This window comes from Varroa jacobsoni, unplaced genomic scaffold, assembly GCF_002532875.2.
Source record: "Varroa jacobsoni isolate VJ856 unplaced genomic scaffold, vjacob_1.0 scaffold_888, whole genome shotgun sequence".
NCBI lineage: Eukaryota > Metazoa > Arthropoda > Arachnida > Mesostigmata > Varroidae > Varroa > Varroa jacobsoni.
Genome location: NW_019213790.1, coordinates 143,762 through 159,529, shown reverse-complemented (window position 1 = coordinate 159,529; position 15,768 = coordinate 143,762). Strand labels below are relative to the sequence as shown.

The window sequence follows — 15,768 nt, the reverse complement described above, 5'->3', positions numbered from 1 at the left end:
ACTCGACATCCGCTTTCTGTTTTTTAAACATTAGAGGATAACGCATGTATACGAGTATGTAGTTCTGTCTCTGATTCAGGCCTATACAGTTATAGAAATTTTAGAAACTTATCGACAAAATGCTATTCTAAAAAACAAACTAACTTACATAGTTAAACAGGTGCTGAAGATGTGACTGACTTAGGATAATGTTTTTCTTTGACAGACAGCTTATCGTCACTCAGTTGTATATTCTCGTTCCTTCATATTATCATTGCATCAGCATTTATTTATTTCTTCTATGTTTTCTTTATGGTTTTTATTTTTTACGACATATTTGCACGAAGTCGCACTTTTGCAAAACTGCATCAAAAAGTGCACTACTTGGTTACTAATTACTAATTTTAAACGGTTTAGATTAACGAAAGCAATAGATGCACTAATGTTTATAATGTTCTTTACAGAGTTTGTTTTAGAAGAGGGAAAAACAGCCTGCATATAACTCGTAAAACGATCGTGATCTTCCACTTCATTAAGTGTCGCTGCATTATAAGGATTAACACAGGGCTTACAGGCCAATAATCCTATTCTGGCTCTGAACTTGCAAGTCTTCTGCTATAGCAGGTTAGGCGACGAACAAATGAATTTATGGCTTTTTCGACCGTTATCCCTTGTGATACAGCACGTAACTTGGTATCTGTGTTAGAGACACGAGTAGGCTTTAACTACAGGAAACGAGACAAAGTTATTCGTTTGAACGTCCTTGATGTAACTGTCTATATATACATATTTTATGAGACATTTAAAATTACTGTAAATACTAGTAATAACAGTAACTACAAAAACAATAAATGAAATAGAGTGAGCTGATTAAAAACACGTATATGTAATTTTCACACAGCTGAGTTGTGCCTCTTTAATAAGGAAGCACTATCTTTCGGAAAATTATAGAAACATAGTAAAACGATTTCTTTAACAAAAGAACGCTCGCCGCAGTACTTTTAGAACTGTTCTTTTTTTCTACTTACAATATACAATTAAGAAAAGTTTTCTTGCACTACGAAGCATAGTAGTTTCGCTTTATGCAACAGCTTCTATTCGGCTTCGACCCCAATGTTACAAACACGCGTTTGCTCGTTATATAAATGAGTACAAGTTTGTGGCGTGGTTAGTCAGATTGCACTATTTTTCAGTTGCAACCAGGTACGATAGCAATGAACAAGTTCATTCTTGTTTTTTCTACCTGTTCTTCTGTTCATTCACATTGAAACAACTGCAGATAAAATTCATCTCCTCAAATTCGCTCCTAGAAAAGTTCGTCTTAAATGACAGTCACCGCCGCTAGACATTACGGTTGATCGGATTAGTTGATCGTCATAATTGAAGAAGGACGTAAATTATAATAATGAATTCCTACAAAATTATACACTGTTGTTGCATTTCACGCTTCAGCACTTTTACTCATCGACGACACGGCTTCACCACTCTTTAAAACCTGCTGCCATTTCCAACATCACTAATATTTACTGGTTTTCTTCGTCTAGGCTTTTTCTCAGTTTTGTGCTCATGGTCTGTCGTGCCACCCGGTCCTCTTGGCTTGAAAGGCGTACTTCTGAAAATTTTCAGTGCTTACAATCTATACTTCATTCACTTGCCTATTTAAAGCCGTTTGGGCTTGCTTAACTTTGCATACAAACGTGTGAACGGACACACACATACATACCTGCTACACATTCAAAGTTAATTTTTTTGAGAACGGCATGCCTACGCAGCCGTATAAAATTGAAGCACGATCGAGTGTCCGGTAAGCACTAAAAACGGGCAACGTGCGAAGCTTCTCACTACCTGAAAGCTACTGAATAAACATGTCGGTGAGAATCATTACTTACCAGAACGGTTGATCATGCATACTCGGCAAAAAATACACGTGTTAAAGTTTAAAGCTAAATATTGATTTCCTACTATTTCCGATTCCGTATATAGAGTGGATATGGTATAACGCTGTATAAATTGTGCACAGATAGTAGCTACGGGTGCTTGGTTAGATTATGGCATAGCAAATTTGCTAAAGTTGACGTCCGCCTAGCTTAACGTTATCATAAAGCAGCAAGACGAGCCTTATTCCCGCAGCGACGCTCCTGCGAGTTGCGATGTTCGCGACCTCGCGGCTAACTTCTACACCCGGAAACTACCTCTAGTCAGAACGGACACGTTCAATCTGCTTAGAAAAAGCTCTGACACACTACATTGTCAACAGCAACGGTAATATGGCATTCTCAAACGAACAGTGTCAAGAATTCATTCGTATTGATTAATTAACTCGACTTCTTCAGCAACAATCGGCGTACATTTATAACCATTTATGATGAAAGTGATGACTTAAAAAATCGTTCGTGTAGTAGTAGAAAATTGATTAAAATATTTGCAAAAATGTGTTCATAATTATCATTAGCTTATGCTTAGCAGTAGACAACTAGAATAATTATATCGTGAGTTGACCGGCTAGCTTTTGATGTCTGTATAATAAGTTGCCTAGAATATTAAAACAGGTTCCGGGAAATTGAATAGAAGGTCCACGTCACTATAATAATCGATTAATTTACCAACGCATTCTAGCCACAGCAAGGTCAGTGTATGGTAATAAGTCAATCCTGTCATGAGTAAACAATGACGAAGCATTATTTCTATCCTTTGAAATCATATTACGAACTTGTAGAAAAAGGTCCGAATCACGTTTGAGCTAATAGCAATCGGTACTGGCGATTTGATTATTATTTCGTCATGTGATTGTTTCCCCCAAAAGATACTCATGCATCTCTTGATTTTTTGCCTCTTTCAAGCTGTTAATAAAAATTGAAATAGAAAAAAACGTTTATATGATGAGTAAAAGCAAATAGAAATTGACTGAGTTCGATTGACAAAGGAGACATCTCGGCCAATCCTATAGGGTGAAGATCGTTGTGGTACTAGTTTATAAAATATATTAAGCAAAAGAAAGTCCATTTTAAGAGTGAGTTAATTATTTTCTAGTATGTAAAGTGGGGTAAACGACGGTCGACGGGTAGAAATTACTCATTTTATGTCTGTTGAACTTGGGGCAGTTAAAGCAAAATGCTGACGATTGATGCCTAACTAGTTTGACTTGTATATAAATTTTGTGAATAGCTGCTTGGGCAGATACGATGGAAAAGCAGATTCGGATAAAAAAAAAAGACCAAAAGGTAGGCTATAATTAATGGTCAGCTGAGTTTGACAAATATATGGGACACGAAAACAGTATATTGCTCTTAAGAGTTTTTGCACTACGTAGCTGTAGCTAAACAAAAAAAAAGGCATAAAACGTGTTAGCGTCTTTGGAAAATATATAATACATTGCGTTAGATAAATTTTACGCTTTGCAATTTCTTTCAAATGTTTTTTAGTTTCTGATTCTTCGACATGAAAGATTGCTGCTTATTTAAATCCGCTTTAACACTTTCGTAGCACTTTTCTTAACCGCAACACAATGACGATAACATTTTTGTTCGTTGCTTTATTGTTTTAAAAGAGTTTAAAGGCTTTTATTCATATTCATATGTTTTATAAATATTAAGTTAAGCAATTGACGTATAAGAAATCAGTAATAATAGAGTAAAATCAAAGCAGAAGGATTAGCTTATGCTTTTCACGTTTCTTTAACGTTGCATTCAGCAGTGTTACCCTCAGAGGTCAATGTTTTTCGGTTTATACTTGCGGGTCTTCTTGATTATGCCGGACTCAATAAGGCCGTACGCCGTATCCAAAATGGACGTCTCGACAGGGCGAGGCTCTATTTTTAAGATTCTCTTCATTTTTTCATTCGAATACTTAAAAACTTTGTCCAGCCGTGGTAGCAACAAGGCAACGGTGGGGTCAAACCAGGAGATAAGCCAAAGTCCTATTTTTGGTACCCGGTGGCAAGGAGGTCTATAACCCATGGGACTGAATTCCTTCAAGAGAATTTTCGATGCCTCCTGCATCCAAAGGGTCTCCATGACGACGCAAATTCGTTCTCCTGCAGCCTCCGGTACGGTAAGAGCTTTCACGTGTGCCTCGGCCACATCGCGAACATCACAAAAAGCGAAATTAAGTCCGGGTACCATCGGACTGCTACCGTCCATAAGCCGCTTGATTGCTTCTACCGACGTACCAAAATCGTTTCCAATAATTGGGCCTACGACAAGCGCAGGAAGTATGGTCACGAGCTCCATCTTCGAGGTATTCTCTGGCGACTTCACAAAATCCCATGCCGCTTTTTCTGCAAGCGTTTTGCTGCGTTCATACCAACCTAGTGTCGGTGATTCCAGATCCGACCACTGGGTCTCATCATAAAACGTTTCGTTGTCCGTTTCCAGATGTCCGTGGATCGATGCAATGGAACTAGTCAAAACGAGCCGCGTAACGCTCGCCTTGACCGCTGCCTTAATTACTCGTAGAGTTCCTTCTACGGCAGGTTTCACTAATGAGTCGGGATCTTTTGGGGCGAAATTGGGAAAAGGCGATGCAACATGAATAACGTATTTTATCCCGTCGACAGCCTCGTTCCAGCCCTCATCCTTGGTAAGGTCTGCTTCAACCAGTGTTACCTTATCTTTGGCATCGGGATGACACTCATAAATGGGCTTACATTTTTTCTCGTTCTTCACAGATCGCACCGTTCCTCTCACTATGTAGCCATTCTTTAGTAGCATTCGCATGATGTGGATGCCTATGAAACCGGAGGCTCCAGTCACCAGCACTGTCTCGTTCGGCATTTTAACTCACTGATTTCTATGTCTTACTCTCAACCCGTAATAACTTGAGAGTTGTTACGAGACACTGGCAAACGACGCGCCGTTTCAGCTATCAGCAATCGTTTGTCTATCCCACCATCTCGAATAAACCTCCACCAGGTTTGTTGCAGCCAACCGAGCTCGCGGGTTGTCTCTTTCTAATCACGCTGATGTCCACTTTAACACCGTCCGTCGAGTACCTCAATAGTTCCACCTGCTACTCAAATCAAATTCAAAGACGCTCCGGATGTTCTGCCGCAGTCAATTTAGCCAGCCGCAGAATGAATAGTCAATTGCTGCAGCTGACACAGCTTGAACGATGGCGTAGATGTCTATTCTCGGAAAAATCTTGCTGAACGCTTTGAAGAAGTGGAAGCTCGAATTGTGCGGAACCTGTCACTTGGCGTTCTGCGACCCTAATAGCAACCACCGAAGTAGCAATAGCGAAAGCAGCAGTTGCCGTAGCGTTAAGCAGTCAAAAGACGTCCCGCTTCTTCTCGCCCCTGGTGCGCTGCCGCCTTCCGCTGGGCCCTCACTGTATTTGCAACTTCACCTATGAGGATCAACGTTAGCGAAAAACTATGTCATACGAGGAACAGACAGACAGCGCCATAGGCAGCATTCAGAAGTTGCCACTAGCAAATAATGGGGCAGGAAAACGTTCATTCGATAATTTCGATTTTACGCATGTAGCCGACAGAGTCATTCTGTAGAACGTAACTAGATAATATTTGAAAAGTATGATCTAGCACGCTTCGTGTTGATACTGCATGCACTATGAAATGGTGAAAGAAATAGTATTCCGTTTAGTTAATATTGGATAGCTCTTCAAAAACACAGTATATGGATTATGAAGATAAGTCTAAGTGTATAGTTTCGACTTAGTGGAGCTCCATTAAGATGAGCCTAGCAATTTACGATTAATCAAAAACAACAACCAGTCAAAAAGAAACCGAAAATCAAATCACCTTTAACCCGAAGATTGTAGAAAATTTCTCTGTGTAATATTTATCTTGAAAAGGTAACTCTATACAAAATATATAATTCCTAAAATAAGCATACTTATAGTTTATATATCTTACATATCGTAAATGAGACAAAGCCACTTTTCCCTCTCTCTCTATGTCTCTACGAAGGCATCTTAAATATTTAAAATACGTCCGTTAGAGACATAATATCGAAATATACCTGTACAAGCTATTTTCGCTACAATAAACTATGTAACCAATTAGATACACCAAGTTATTTCGTAACCGCTTATCTAAGCTTTTCATATATTAATCGTGTGCGTTTGCTCGGCATTATTAGTTGATAATTTGTCTTCACTATTTATGACTCTCAAAATCTCTACCTTGTGAAGATATCCTTGGGTATCATATAAAGCGATCTGAAAAAAGACTACGCGACCTAACTCTGAAATCATCAAAATGTCCGGTTGAGCAGTTTTCGTAGCTTCTATAATTAACTGAAAATTCTCTCTATTTTGTTATCTAACAGAGCAGCGAAAAAACAGAATATATGAATGACACCTATATTGAATTACCGTTCCGACAAGTGAGTCTGCTTTTGAAAATAGGTGAAAGGCACATCGCTGCCTCACTGTTTATATAACAGTAATAGAGACTCTGAGAAAAGGACAGTGATAGCTTCTGTTATCACGCGCGCACTAGCAAATTATCTGTGCTTGAGACGAGTTCAATGCTATTGCACTATTGTACAAACGGGCAAGCCAATCCAATTATGTTCTGCGTATCGACCTAGCAAAAAAGTAATACCGATTAAGATTAGGTATCGGCGCTAAGTACGATTCTCTGTGCATTTTTGACGAAAAAAAAACCGCATATTACGAAACGAGTGTTAATGTTCATAGCAATTTCCTATCAACTCGTTTAGGTCCCTAGGGTATCATTTACAGATAGTTACTATTACGAATAATAAAACTTTTACGTCATCGTTACCATTGACGATTTGGGAATATGTTCATCATATTTGTAAACGTTCATCAGATTGTTAAATACAGTTCAGTTTTTGTTACAGGATACCTATTGCAAAGTTCCCTTCTCCGTGGCTATCCATAGAACGTTCTCTATGATAGATTTGCAGCGGTAGCGCTAGCAACGGCCTCCTGATGAGGCCGCCGGGAACTAGACCACTGCTCACCTGCGCGCTGTGTCGATTTCTGCTTTGTGTTTGGCGGTTCTACAACAGCTGACAGCGTTCGCTCCACCAATCAGCGGAAAGTTGTTCAATACTGTGAAACAAACGCTTTCTGCTGTTAGAACTTATTGTCGGATATCCATGAAACGTTACCAGATTTTATGTAGTTCATACACTTTGACTTGTATGTCCCTTTATGTTAATGACGTCTGTGCATCTTCAAGCAGTTCAATTATCCAGGATAGTCTCCGATTCTCTAGAAAGTCTGCCTGTCGAAACTATACAGTGGTTCAGAACGGCTTTTCCTTTTTCCATAGTATCTAACCGACTGTTAAGACAATCTTCTCATCTAAAAACAGCTGAGAAGCGAAGATCCGTCGTTTCGAAGTGTTTTCGTCTAGTCCGTGCGCAAGGCTCAGGGCGACCTGTCAAATAGTGTCGAGTGACACTTTTTCCATGGATATCGGTGGCTTTACTTATTGTGAACTGACACGTAAATAGTATTAACTTGCCAGTGTACATTATTTAATATCTACAGAACAAACAGAACTTAAGTGTGCACCTGCTGTGACCGAACTACAGTTGCAGTCCTATGACTGCAATAATAATATTAGTTTAATCGAAGGAGGGCTGCCGAAAATAAAGAAAATTGTTACGAGATCAAAAAATTTCAACGTTCCAACAGCTGACAAACACACTGTGAGAAAAATGCATGGTCGCCTGAAGGACTATTATATGAAGGTACTGTGCCAGTGCTATTCAGATGATGGTCGTATGCTCGTGTGCGGGAATAATTATGGCGAACTGATATTGTTTGATGTTGAAAAAGCCCTACGAGACGATGGAAGTCGTCAGGATTCGACGGCGGTTCAAAATGGAGGAAGCTTTTCCGGAGTGGCCTCTGCGTCCTCGTCAACGACAACTTTAAAAGATTCCCGAGTACGAACGCAGGTTTCCAGCGGTGCCCTGTATTGTTTAGCATCGGCTGGCGAGTACCTGCTTGCAGGTGGCGTAGGAGAAGTTCTTGCTTTGTCATGGTCGTCAATATTGGAAGGCCGACTTGAAGTTGACTGGGCTCTACGGTTGCCAATGCACAGCGGGCTAAACAAACCCGAAGTTAACGCACTGGCACTAGGAGATGGAAATCAACGAGCCTATCTGGCGTCAGGTGATAACAAGGCAAGTACATGTTATATTCATGATGATTATATAATCGTTATGCTTCGTATGGATGTTTATTTCATTGTTAATAGTAGTAGCATTTATAATTATAGTTATGTGTAGCCGGTCTATACCACTCTATAGCACAAGATAAATATGGCATAACGATTGCTGAGTGTGGAAATATTTTTCAGCAATTATATTTTAATAATCCACTTCATCGGGGTACTTGTTAGAGTGCCACGACTTGCTTAACGTGAAGTTAATAAGATATAAACAAATATATAGGTGACTTTTAAATTATAGGGCGAACTTTTTGTTCGAATCTTAATAAATAATCTTTTATTTGTTAAAGTAATAAAACGTATCTAATTTATAATTAAGGTTCTAAAACGCAGTTGCTCTTTCAATGTTAACAAATACTGGAAGCTAATTTTCCTACCTGGTGTTTATCCTTAAATAAAGTTTGAATTTTTCAACACTAAAACTAATTTAAGCTCAATTACACAATTACAGGTACATTCGTTCGAGCTAGAAACCCGCCAATTGTTGGGTTCTCTTGAAGAACATCAGGACTATGTGCATGGAGTTGCTATCAATCGAACGGAGAGCGAGTTGTATTCAGCTGGCGAAGATGGCACTGTTAAACTGTGGGACCTCCGCTCACGAAAAACTGTTTGTTCAGTCGATGTAAAGAAGTTTGAAAAGTTGAGGTAAAAAAAATAACACTGGATCTATTTAAGTTGAGAATTTATTAGTAAAGCTGGAAAAAAACTGGCGTTGATGGAGTCGTTTTTCTCTATTTTAGTCTCTGTATATTACATGTTTAAAATCTACTCCCATGGGTCGAAGTTCATCTATAACGAAGAGGTGGCCGTATGACTGAGTTGATGTTTTCGAATATGCTAGGTGGAAATAATTTGGAGTCACTTTAAAAAATATGTAAATAGAAGAATTGCATCTTTGACTAATATGACCCTATTTGTTAATCGAACCAATTTAGACAAAGCTGGTAGCTTTTTAATCTCTTTGCGGCGATCTACTATTTTACTACAGCACTATTAAATCGATTGCAGATCGCGTAGTGGAGCCTCTTGGGTTGGGGCCGTAGCCCTAGATCGCTCTGAAGAGTGGCTGCTTGTCTCTGGTGGACATTTGCCCGCCGTCCTACACACGAAGTCAATGTCACCCACAATTGTATTCGGAGATGTTGATAATGATTGTTATGTAGCGACATTCTCCAACGATCTCGTATGTATTCATTCTTGCATATTCCCACAGGCTGAGGCTGGCAGGCTAATACTGTATAAATAGTATATAGGTGTGAATATTGTATCTATTGAAAATTTACTGACAAGTTCCATATATATACTATTATATATAATTCAAGGGCTGAAGTTACTCTAATTGGTAGGAGTTGTCCAAACCAATCAAATAAATTAGCGCATGCTGAAACATATGTCGAGTAGAACATATTTTGTTTTTTTGAATGATTCTCTGTAACATATATAACTTTTTTAATAATTGTTCCTAGTATTTGGGAAAGATCTGGTGATAGCTTACCATTTAATAGTACTTCAATTGTAGGTATGTTTGAATATGAAAAAAAAATCGTTATATCATTTATAAGCATATTCATTACCCATAGAATTGCTAGCGGATCGGTTTGCTGAAAAAATAATTAGAAATTGAAACTCTATACTAAAATTCTATTCAAGACTGTCTGCAGACGATTATATACCTGCGTAACGATCATCGATACCACAAGAACTTTTATATCGATTAGATCAAACGGATAAGTTCCTATTTTTGAAAACAGTAACTAAAGAAATCGATTGGTAATACAGATTGTTTCTTGTGCTTTTTTCATAGATCACGGTCGCTGGGGAAGGTGGTAAAGTGCATCACTATACGTTATCTGGCGAACTCCGAGCGGCTGTCCCATCATCATCGGCTGCCGTTTACTCTGTTGCAATGCACCCGCAGAAACGATGCGCCTCAACTGCTGGAGCCAGCAATAAGATTGATCTTAGTCGCAACCTCATGTACAACGACCTCGTACTCACTGTTTAGACGCTGTCTGTGAGTACACAGATTGATCTAAGATAAAAGGACGTTGATATTATTTGGCCATACAGATCGCAAAAGAAATGCAAAAAAGATTATTAAGGCGCGCATCATAGAGGACTGAAATATTATTAAGGTCCCAGCTCAACGAATCAACCGGCGTTTATTCGTTGTTAAGTATTTTCGACCGCGAACGGACCGTCAACTGCTTTTCATTGGTGGATATATGTGTGGACGCATCGATGACAAGAAATGGCCATAAAATTAATATTATTTTCTGCTCTGTTACACCACAATAATAATATTAAATAATATTATATTCATTTGTAATTTGCTGCATAGCACCCCACTTCGCGACGCAAAAGCAGCAGCTTGACGCAGAGTATACATACGATGACAACAATGATTGTACTAGATAGCTTAGTAGAAAAAGAATTGCCTATATAAATATGTGAATGCCCGCTCGCTGGGTAGGCGACCGATAATAGCGGAGGCGTAGCGAGCATGTATACGCTGTAATTTAGACTCGGTTCTTGGATGATCTTCGTTCGGTTTTTGGCGTCTCGGATACTTCACAAGTTTTTTTTGTTAGATCATATTGCCCTGCTACTAAGCGGCTCTTGTATTAATTATATATTAATAACATGGGAAAACAAGCTGCGGCTCCTGGAGTCGAATGGTTGGTGTCGCCCGCGAATCAAGTCCGACGGAAACAAACAGCGGAAAAGACCCAGAATTTGACGACGATTTGTTGTTAAATTGTGAACAGAAAGATCGATAATGAAGGATAAACAACAGCAACAATAACAAAGGAAAACAGCTGATGAAACGATCGGTTTGTGATTAGGTGAATTTGTAGATAAGAAAAAAATACCTATGGTCATTATTATTGTTTGACAGGAAATTAGAGAACATGAAGTATGTCCTGTTTAACTTGTTCCCTATGAGTTGCCATGAACTGTTTAGCCACGTCTGAGCATTCGCTAAACTGGTCACCCCATGAATAATTCAAATAATGTTAGCGTTTGTTGTTTGAAACGATGCTACTAACTTGTCGAATGACGTAGGTTATGTGAAGTAATTAATAACAACACTAATGATATTGAGCGTAATCTTAATGAACCAGGAGATAATAAAATGGAAGCAATGCAAACGGAACTGCTATTATTATTGTTATCATTATATCATTGTTACTATTAGGTAATATGATATAATGATAGGAGCTGTTTAATGAATTAAAAAATTTAACTAATAATAACTTCAAATTACACATTATTAACTAACGTAATTTGGTAAATATTTACCTCGTCTTTTACTACTAATTATTATTAAAGGTGTTAGCAGATAATAACGAGTTTAGAGGTAAATATGTCGTTCGATGGGAAAAAGTAACGTTTAGTGAAAGCGATAGTATTAGTGGCGTTTATCGAAAATCGAAGAAAACAGCGGGTAAGGAGGCTTTCAACGAAACAGCAGTTTGCTACTGATGTATTCAAATCGAGAGACTGGACATAAAAGAGGGCATAATTATAGCATTTTAAACTGAGGAACGAGTAGCTGGGATCATGCAAGTTTCTCATCTATGGCAACGGTATATCTCAGGAATGTTTTTCTTCTAAATGTTGTGCAAATTATTTCTAGAGTATCATATGTTTTACACTCAGTTTGTTGCAAGGTCATTGTTTGCCTGTTTTTTTTTTATCGAAAACGCTTTTATTAGTTTTATAACACGAACGGCGAAGAATCTCATATTAAGCCGAGAAAGAGCGCATTGTTGTTGCATCCTTTTGTCCAAAAGAATCCTTGATTACAATGACTTATTTTTTTGTTTGAGGTACTGAGATATAATCGCGTTTTTGTCACAACCCCTCAATCCTTTCTTAAAATTGTTGTACTAGTAACGAATTTTCACTTCTTTTTCTTGCTTTTTTTATTATTTTTTTCTTGCTTTTTTTCAGCTAATTCAGCCGGCTTTCTCACCTTCGAGAAGCAATAACTTATAAATTGAACGTTGACTTTCTTGCCTCTATGGTTATTACTTTCTAACGATAATTAGCCTTAAGTCCTTGATAGCTAAGCATTTGATACAAGTATTGCTAAATTTCGTGCGCCATTGGTGCCTAGCTCAAAAATTATTCAAAATTGATAACCCCATGAATAGCTCTGGATAATCTATTATTATACTTCTGATGAATATGTTAAGTTCGTGTAGTTCGGGTGCCATAGAGGTATGTTGCGAACAAATTGATTATATTGCTTAAATCAAAGATCTCCGGCTATCTGAGTTATCCCACTGCGCCAATATGGACACTAAATTATTATAGTTAGCAAATTTTTCAACATTGGGCTTTGGTTAACGTAATTCAAAGTAGCGTTTAGAAATTAGCCCGTATATACAGGGTGCCGAAAAAATGTATACACTATTTAATGAGACATAACTATTAACAATTAAGCAAATTTATTTTGATTCGCTATTGCAAATATGAAAATATAATAGAAGTACAAGGATAGCACCGCAAGAAGTTTCATGCAAGTCCACTTACGCGACTTACAATTAATCGGATAAAAAATGTAACAAAATGATGGTTGAGACTCAGATCGCACCAGTTCGACGATCTTAATTATGATTCGCTACGAATTATATTTAGACGTGCATCGTTTGGGGTCTTTTATTTTTTGTGATTTGGGATACGGCCGTGTACATATTCGTTCAGGCTTTTTAAATGCGTGTTATCTTCATTAGCGAAAGGATCGCTTTCATGACCACGAGCATACAAAGTGCTGTCGGAGAGCAAATTATATAATCTTTAGTAGGAGGGTTGATATATCGCATGGAATAAACCACGATGCGAACAGAATAAATAGGGACGGTTCATTATTCGTTGCAACTGGTGGCATCACAGATATCAGAAAAACGACCACGGTCTGCCAGAGCCATGAAATAGTTTTACACTTCCACTGGATATTGATACGGCTCACCTGCGGGCTGCGTCGCTTCTTAAGATAGTAATGGGTCGTCAAACAGATGCCATGATCCGAAGATCGAATCTTTCGCAGCTATGTAATATGAGGATGTGCAGAGAAATGCTTAAACCCTAGCAAGTAGAAGAGCCAGATCGACACAATGATGCAATATATAGAACTGGTTCCGACGGCGTGATAATTAATAGCCTGCGACAGACTGCGATCTCGGGAAGATTTTCACTTTATTTCTCATAACAGTATTCCTCACTATTTCTGTACTATTCCTCAATAGAAAATAGGTGGATATCCTTTGCCCAGCACATATGGAGACTTTTCATATTTCCACGCGGTTTATTTTAGGTCTCTTACTGACCTTGTCTGACGATTAAATAATAAAAGTGAAAAGTCTACTTAAAGTGAAGCCGAAATCTTTGCATAGCACAAGTGCTGTAATGATACAGATTTTTACTGATTTGAGATAATACAGATAACGAATACATACCCTTTCGAAGTGATCGAAAAGTGGATTAGCTTTAATTAATTTTGATTCTAAGAACAGTTTATTATTGTAATACGAACAGTACTATTTTTATGGTGACATCATTTTTTTATGTGTATTTCAGTGTAATAATTTCTTGTGTGTTTTCTGGATGTGTTCAAGCTATTTGATTATGTTAAATAAGTGTTTCAAATTTTACGTTCGTTTATTGCAGTTAAGTATTGCTTCAAACGGTTGACGATTTCGGCACAAAACGAAGCATGCGTCTGTGAACGCACGGTTTCGAGCCTAAACCAGGTCTCACGACTATAAGTTTGGTAGACAAGCACGTTACCACTGCATCATTAGGGAAATTTGACAGTATTGACGTGGGCATTATACGCATCATCCCACTGCATCTATAATACAAACTGGATCCCTCGCGGAGGCATCTAGCCACTGAGTTAGACATTCATCCTTCTGCTTATCACTTGTATCATGTGCATGGCAGACTTTTCAATAAGTGTTTTGAATCTTTTAGTAAGTGCTCTGATGATGCCCATCGAAGCAAAACTGAACAAAAATCTATTTACCACGGTTGATATACTCTCATATCACCTCTGCCCCCTCATGTTTGGCTATCCATTCTGTAGTATGGCTAAGGACCTGCCATGTCGTTTCGTAAACCTGTTGGAGAAACGCCAGGTAAGTCCAACAAGACCTACTCCGGTTAAATTCTTATACACCTAATAGGTCATTCCGGAAACTTGTTCATATAAACAGAATAATTAGAAATGCTAAATAATGGAAAAAAATAGTTTTGTTTGAATAGCTTTGTTCTACTTGAATAATCTGGACAACCGCGGAGAATATTTTTATGGAAAGCTTTTGCACCAAGAAACCACTCTCCTTTCCGCAGTAAAACAGTACGAGACAAGGCTAATGAAAAGACATATATGGAGGTTACGCTGTCACGAGGCCGAGTGCGCTCACGTCACTTCCATAGTAGTGCGGTCCAAAAAACCAGCAGCTGTAACAAAATATATCTCCAAAAATGAAGGTGTTATGAGAAACGTAGGCGATACATAATGTACATAAAATGTCACTAACTAGTCAACTTACCACTAGACAATCATTATATAACTAGAAGCGTCCCAATTCTTCTCACAGCTTCCAAATGCCTGGCACTAACACTGTTCTCACAATTCAGTCTTCTCGATCGTTCCTCGAAAAAATTATGATTAGAGAGTTCTTGTTCTGTAATTATTATTGTAGCCTCCTGCTAATTTACACCACAAATGATACCAAGATGCCACTAAAGGGGTAATGTTACATTGTAATATGGCTAAGATATTTGGTTAATACCGATCTTCTTTAGGGAATCATGATCAGGGATAGGAACGAGAAAGTAAGTGACTCTTTAGAATAGCATTCAGTTATTATTCAGATAATGTAAAACCCATCAATATATTTATAGGCACATTGTATATGCGAAGATTTTGTCAGTCTATTACGTTCGAAATTCTTTATATCGTTGGATACGAACGGTCGCTTAAAAGCATAAAGAATAAGATATGTGACATAAAAGATCAATATTACGTAGAGGCTTTAAGTCAAACACAATACAATAACTTATACATGAATCTGCCCCGTGTTGTTTTTTTATTTTCAATAATATATGTAAAGTACAAGAGCATTTTTAGTTAAGGAGCTTGACAAGTATATATATACAACTAGAGTCAAGTCACTAAGGATCAATTACCTCGAATAAATTCAGGTAATTTAGGTACAGAATAATCTGTTTGAGTTTAAAATAATAACTTGTACAAGTTAAATCGAGCTAAATTTCGTCAGGAACGTTAATTTCATCTTTGTTATAAGAACAATCACTCACCTACAAAGACACGAAGACCCGTGTGAATAAAAGCTACTGTTGCTTGTTGTTCTTGTTGACGCGGCAATCTAATTAGACATAGTAAATCATAGCATGTGAAGACACTAACGCGCGCATTAAGTTTCACAACAAATTTTGAAGTAATTTCAGCTCCATTTTTGTTTATGCAGACTAGTATTTCGATCATAGATTGTTGTATAACAAACGAACTTTTTGAGTATTATGGAATCATATCCTCTATCGGAGCAATGGGTTGTTTGAAATACCTTCTCCATAAA

General features: G+C 37.9%; 2 protein-coding genes and 1 long non-coding RNA gene across 9 annotated transcripts; 2 read left to right on the top strand and 1 right to left on the bottom strand.

Moving 5' to 3' along the window:
- LOC111264716 (uncharacterized) lies at nt 1-875 on the top strand. Its single transcript, XR_002683028.1, has 2 exons — nt 1-54; nt 444-875. It is a non-coding gene; the product is annotated as an uncharacterized LOC111264716 (long non-coding RNA).
- Nucleotides 867-5,297, bottom strand: LOC111264715 (uncharacterized). 7 transcript variants are annotated; one of them, XM_086970183.1, is made up of 3 exons: nt 1,942-5,297; nt 1,703-1,834; nt 867-1,591 (listed from the first exon to the last, which is right to left on the bottom strand). In XM_086970183.1, exon 1 carries the CDS (start codon nt 4,749-4,751, stop codon nt 3,681-3,683), a length of 1,071 nt encoding a protein of 356 aa, XP_086826309.1. In that variant the 5' UTR covers nt 4,752-5,297; the 3' UTR covers nt 867-1,591; nt 1,703-1,834; nt 1,942-3,680. The 7 variants fall into 7 exon arrangements, with proteins under 7 accessions (XP_086826309.1, XP_086826314.1, XP_086826310.1 ...); XM_086970188.1 differs by having other exon boundaries at nt 867-1,588; XM_086970184.1 differs by having other exon boundaries at nt 1,703-1,831.
- A 1,643-nt stretch (nt 5,298-6,940) lies between these two features.
- Nucleotides 6,941-11,312, top strand: thoc6 (THO complex subunit 6). The gene is made up of 4 exons (XM_022840829.2): nt 6,941-8,105; nt 8,604-8,800; nt 9,164-9,338; nt 9,960-11,312. The coding sequence occupies exons 1-4, from the start codon at nt 7,635-7,637 to the stop codon at nt 10,158-10,160; spliced, it is 1,044 nt and encodes a 347-aa protein (XP_022696564.1). The 5' UTR covers nt 6,941-7,634; the 3' UTR covers nt 10,161-11,312.
- The last annotated feature ends 4,456 nt before the right edge of the window (nt 11,313-15,768 follow it).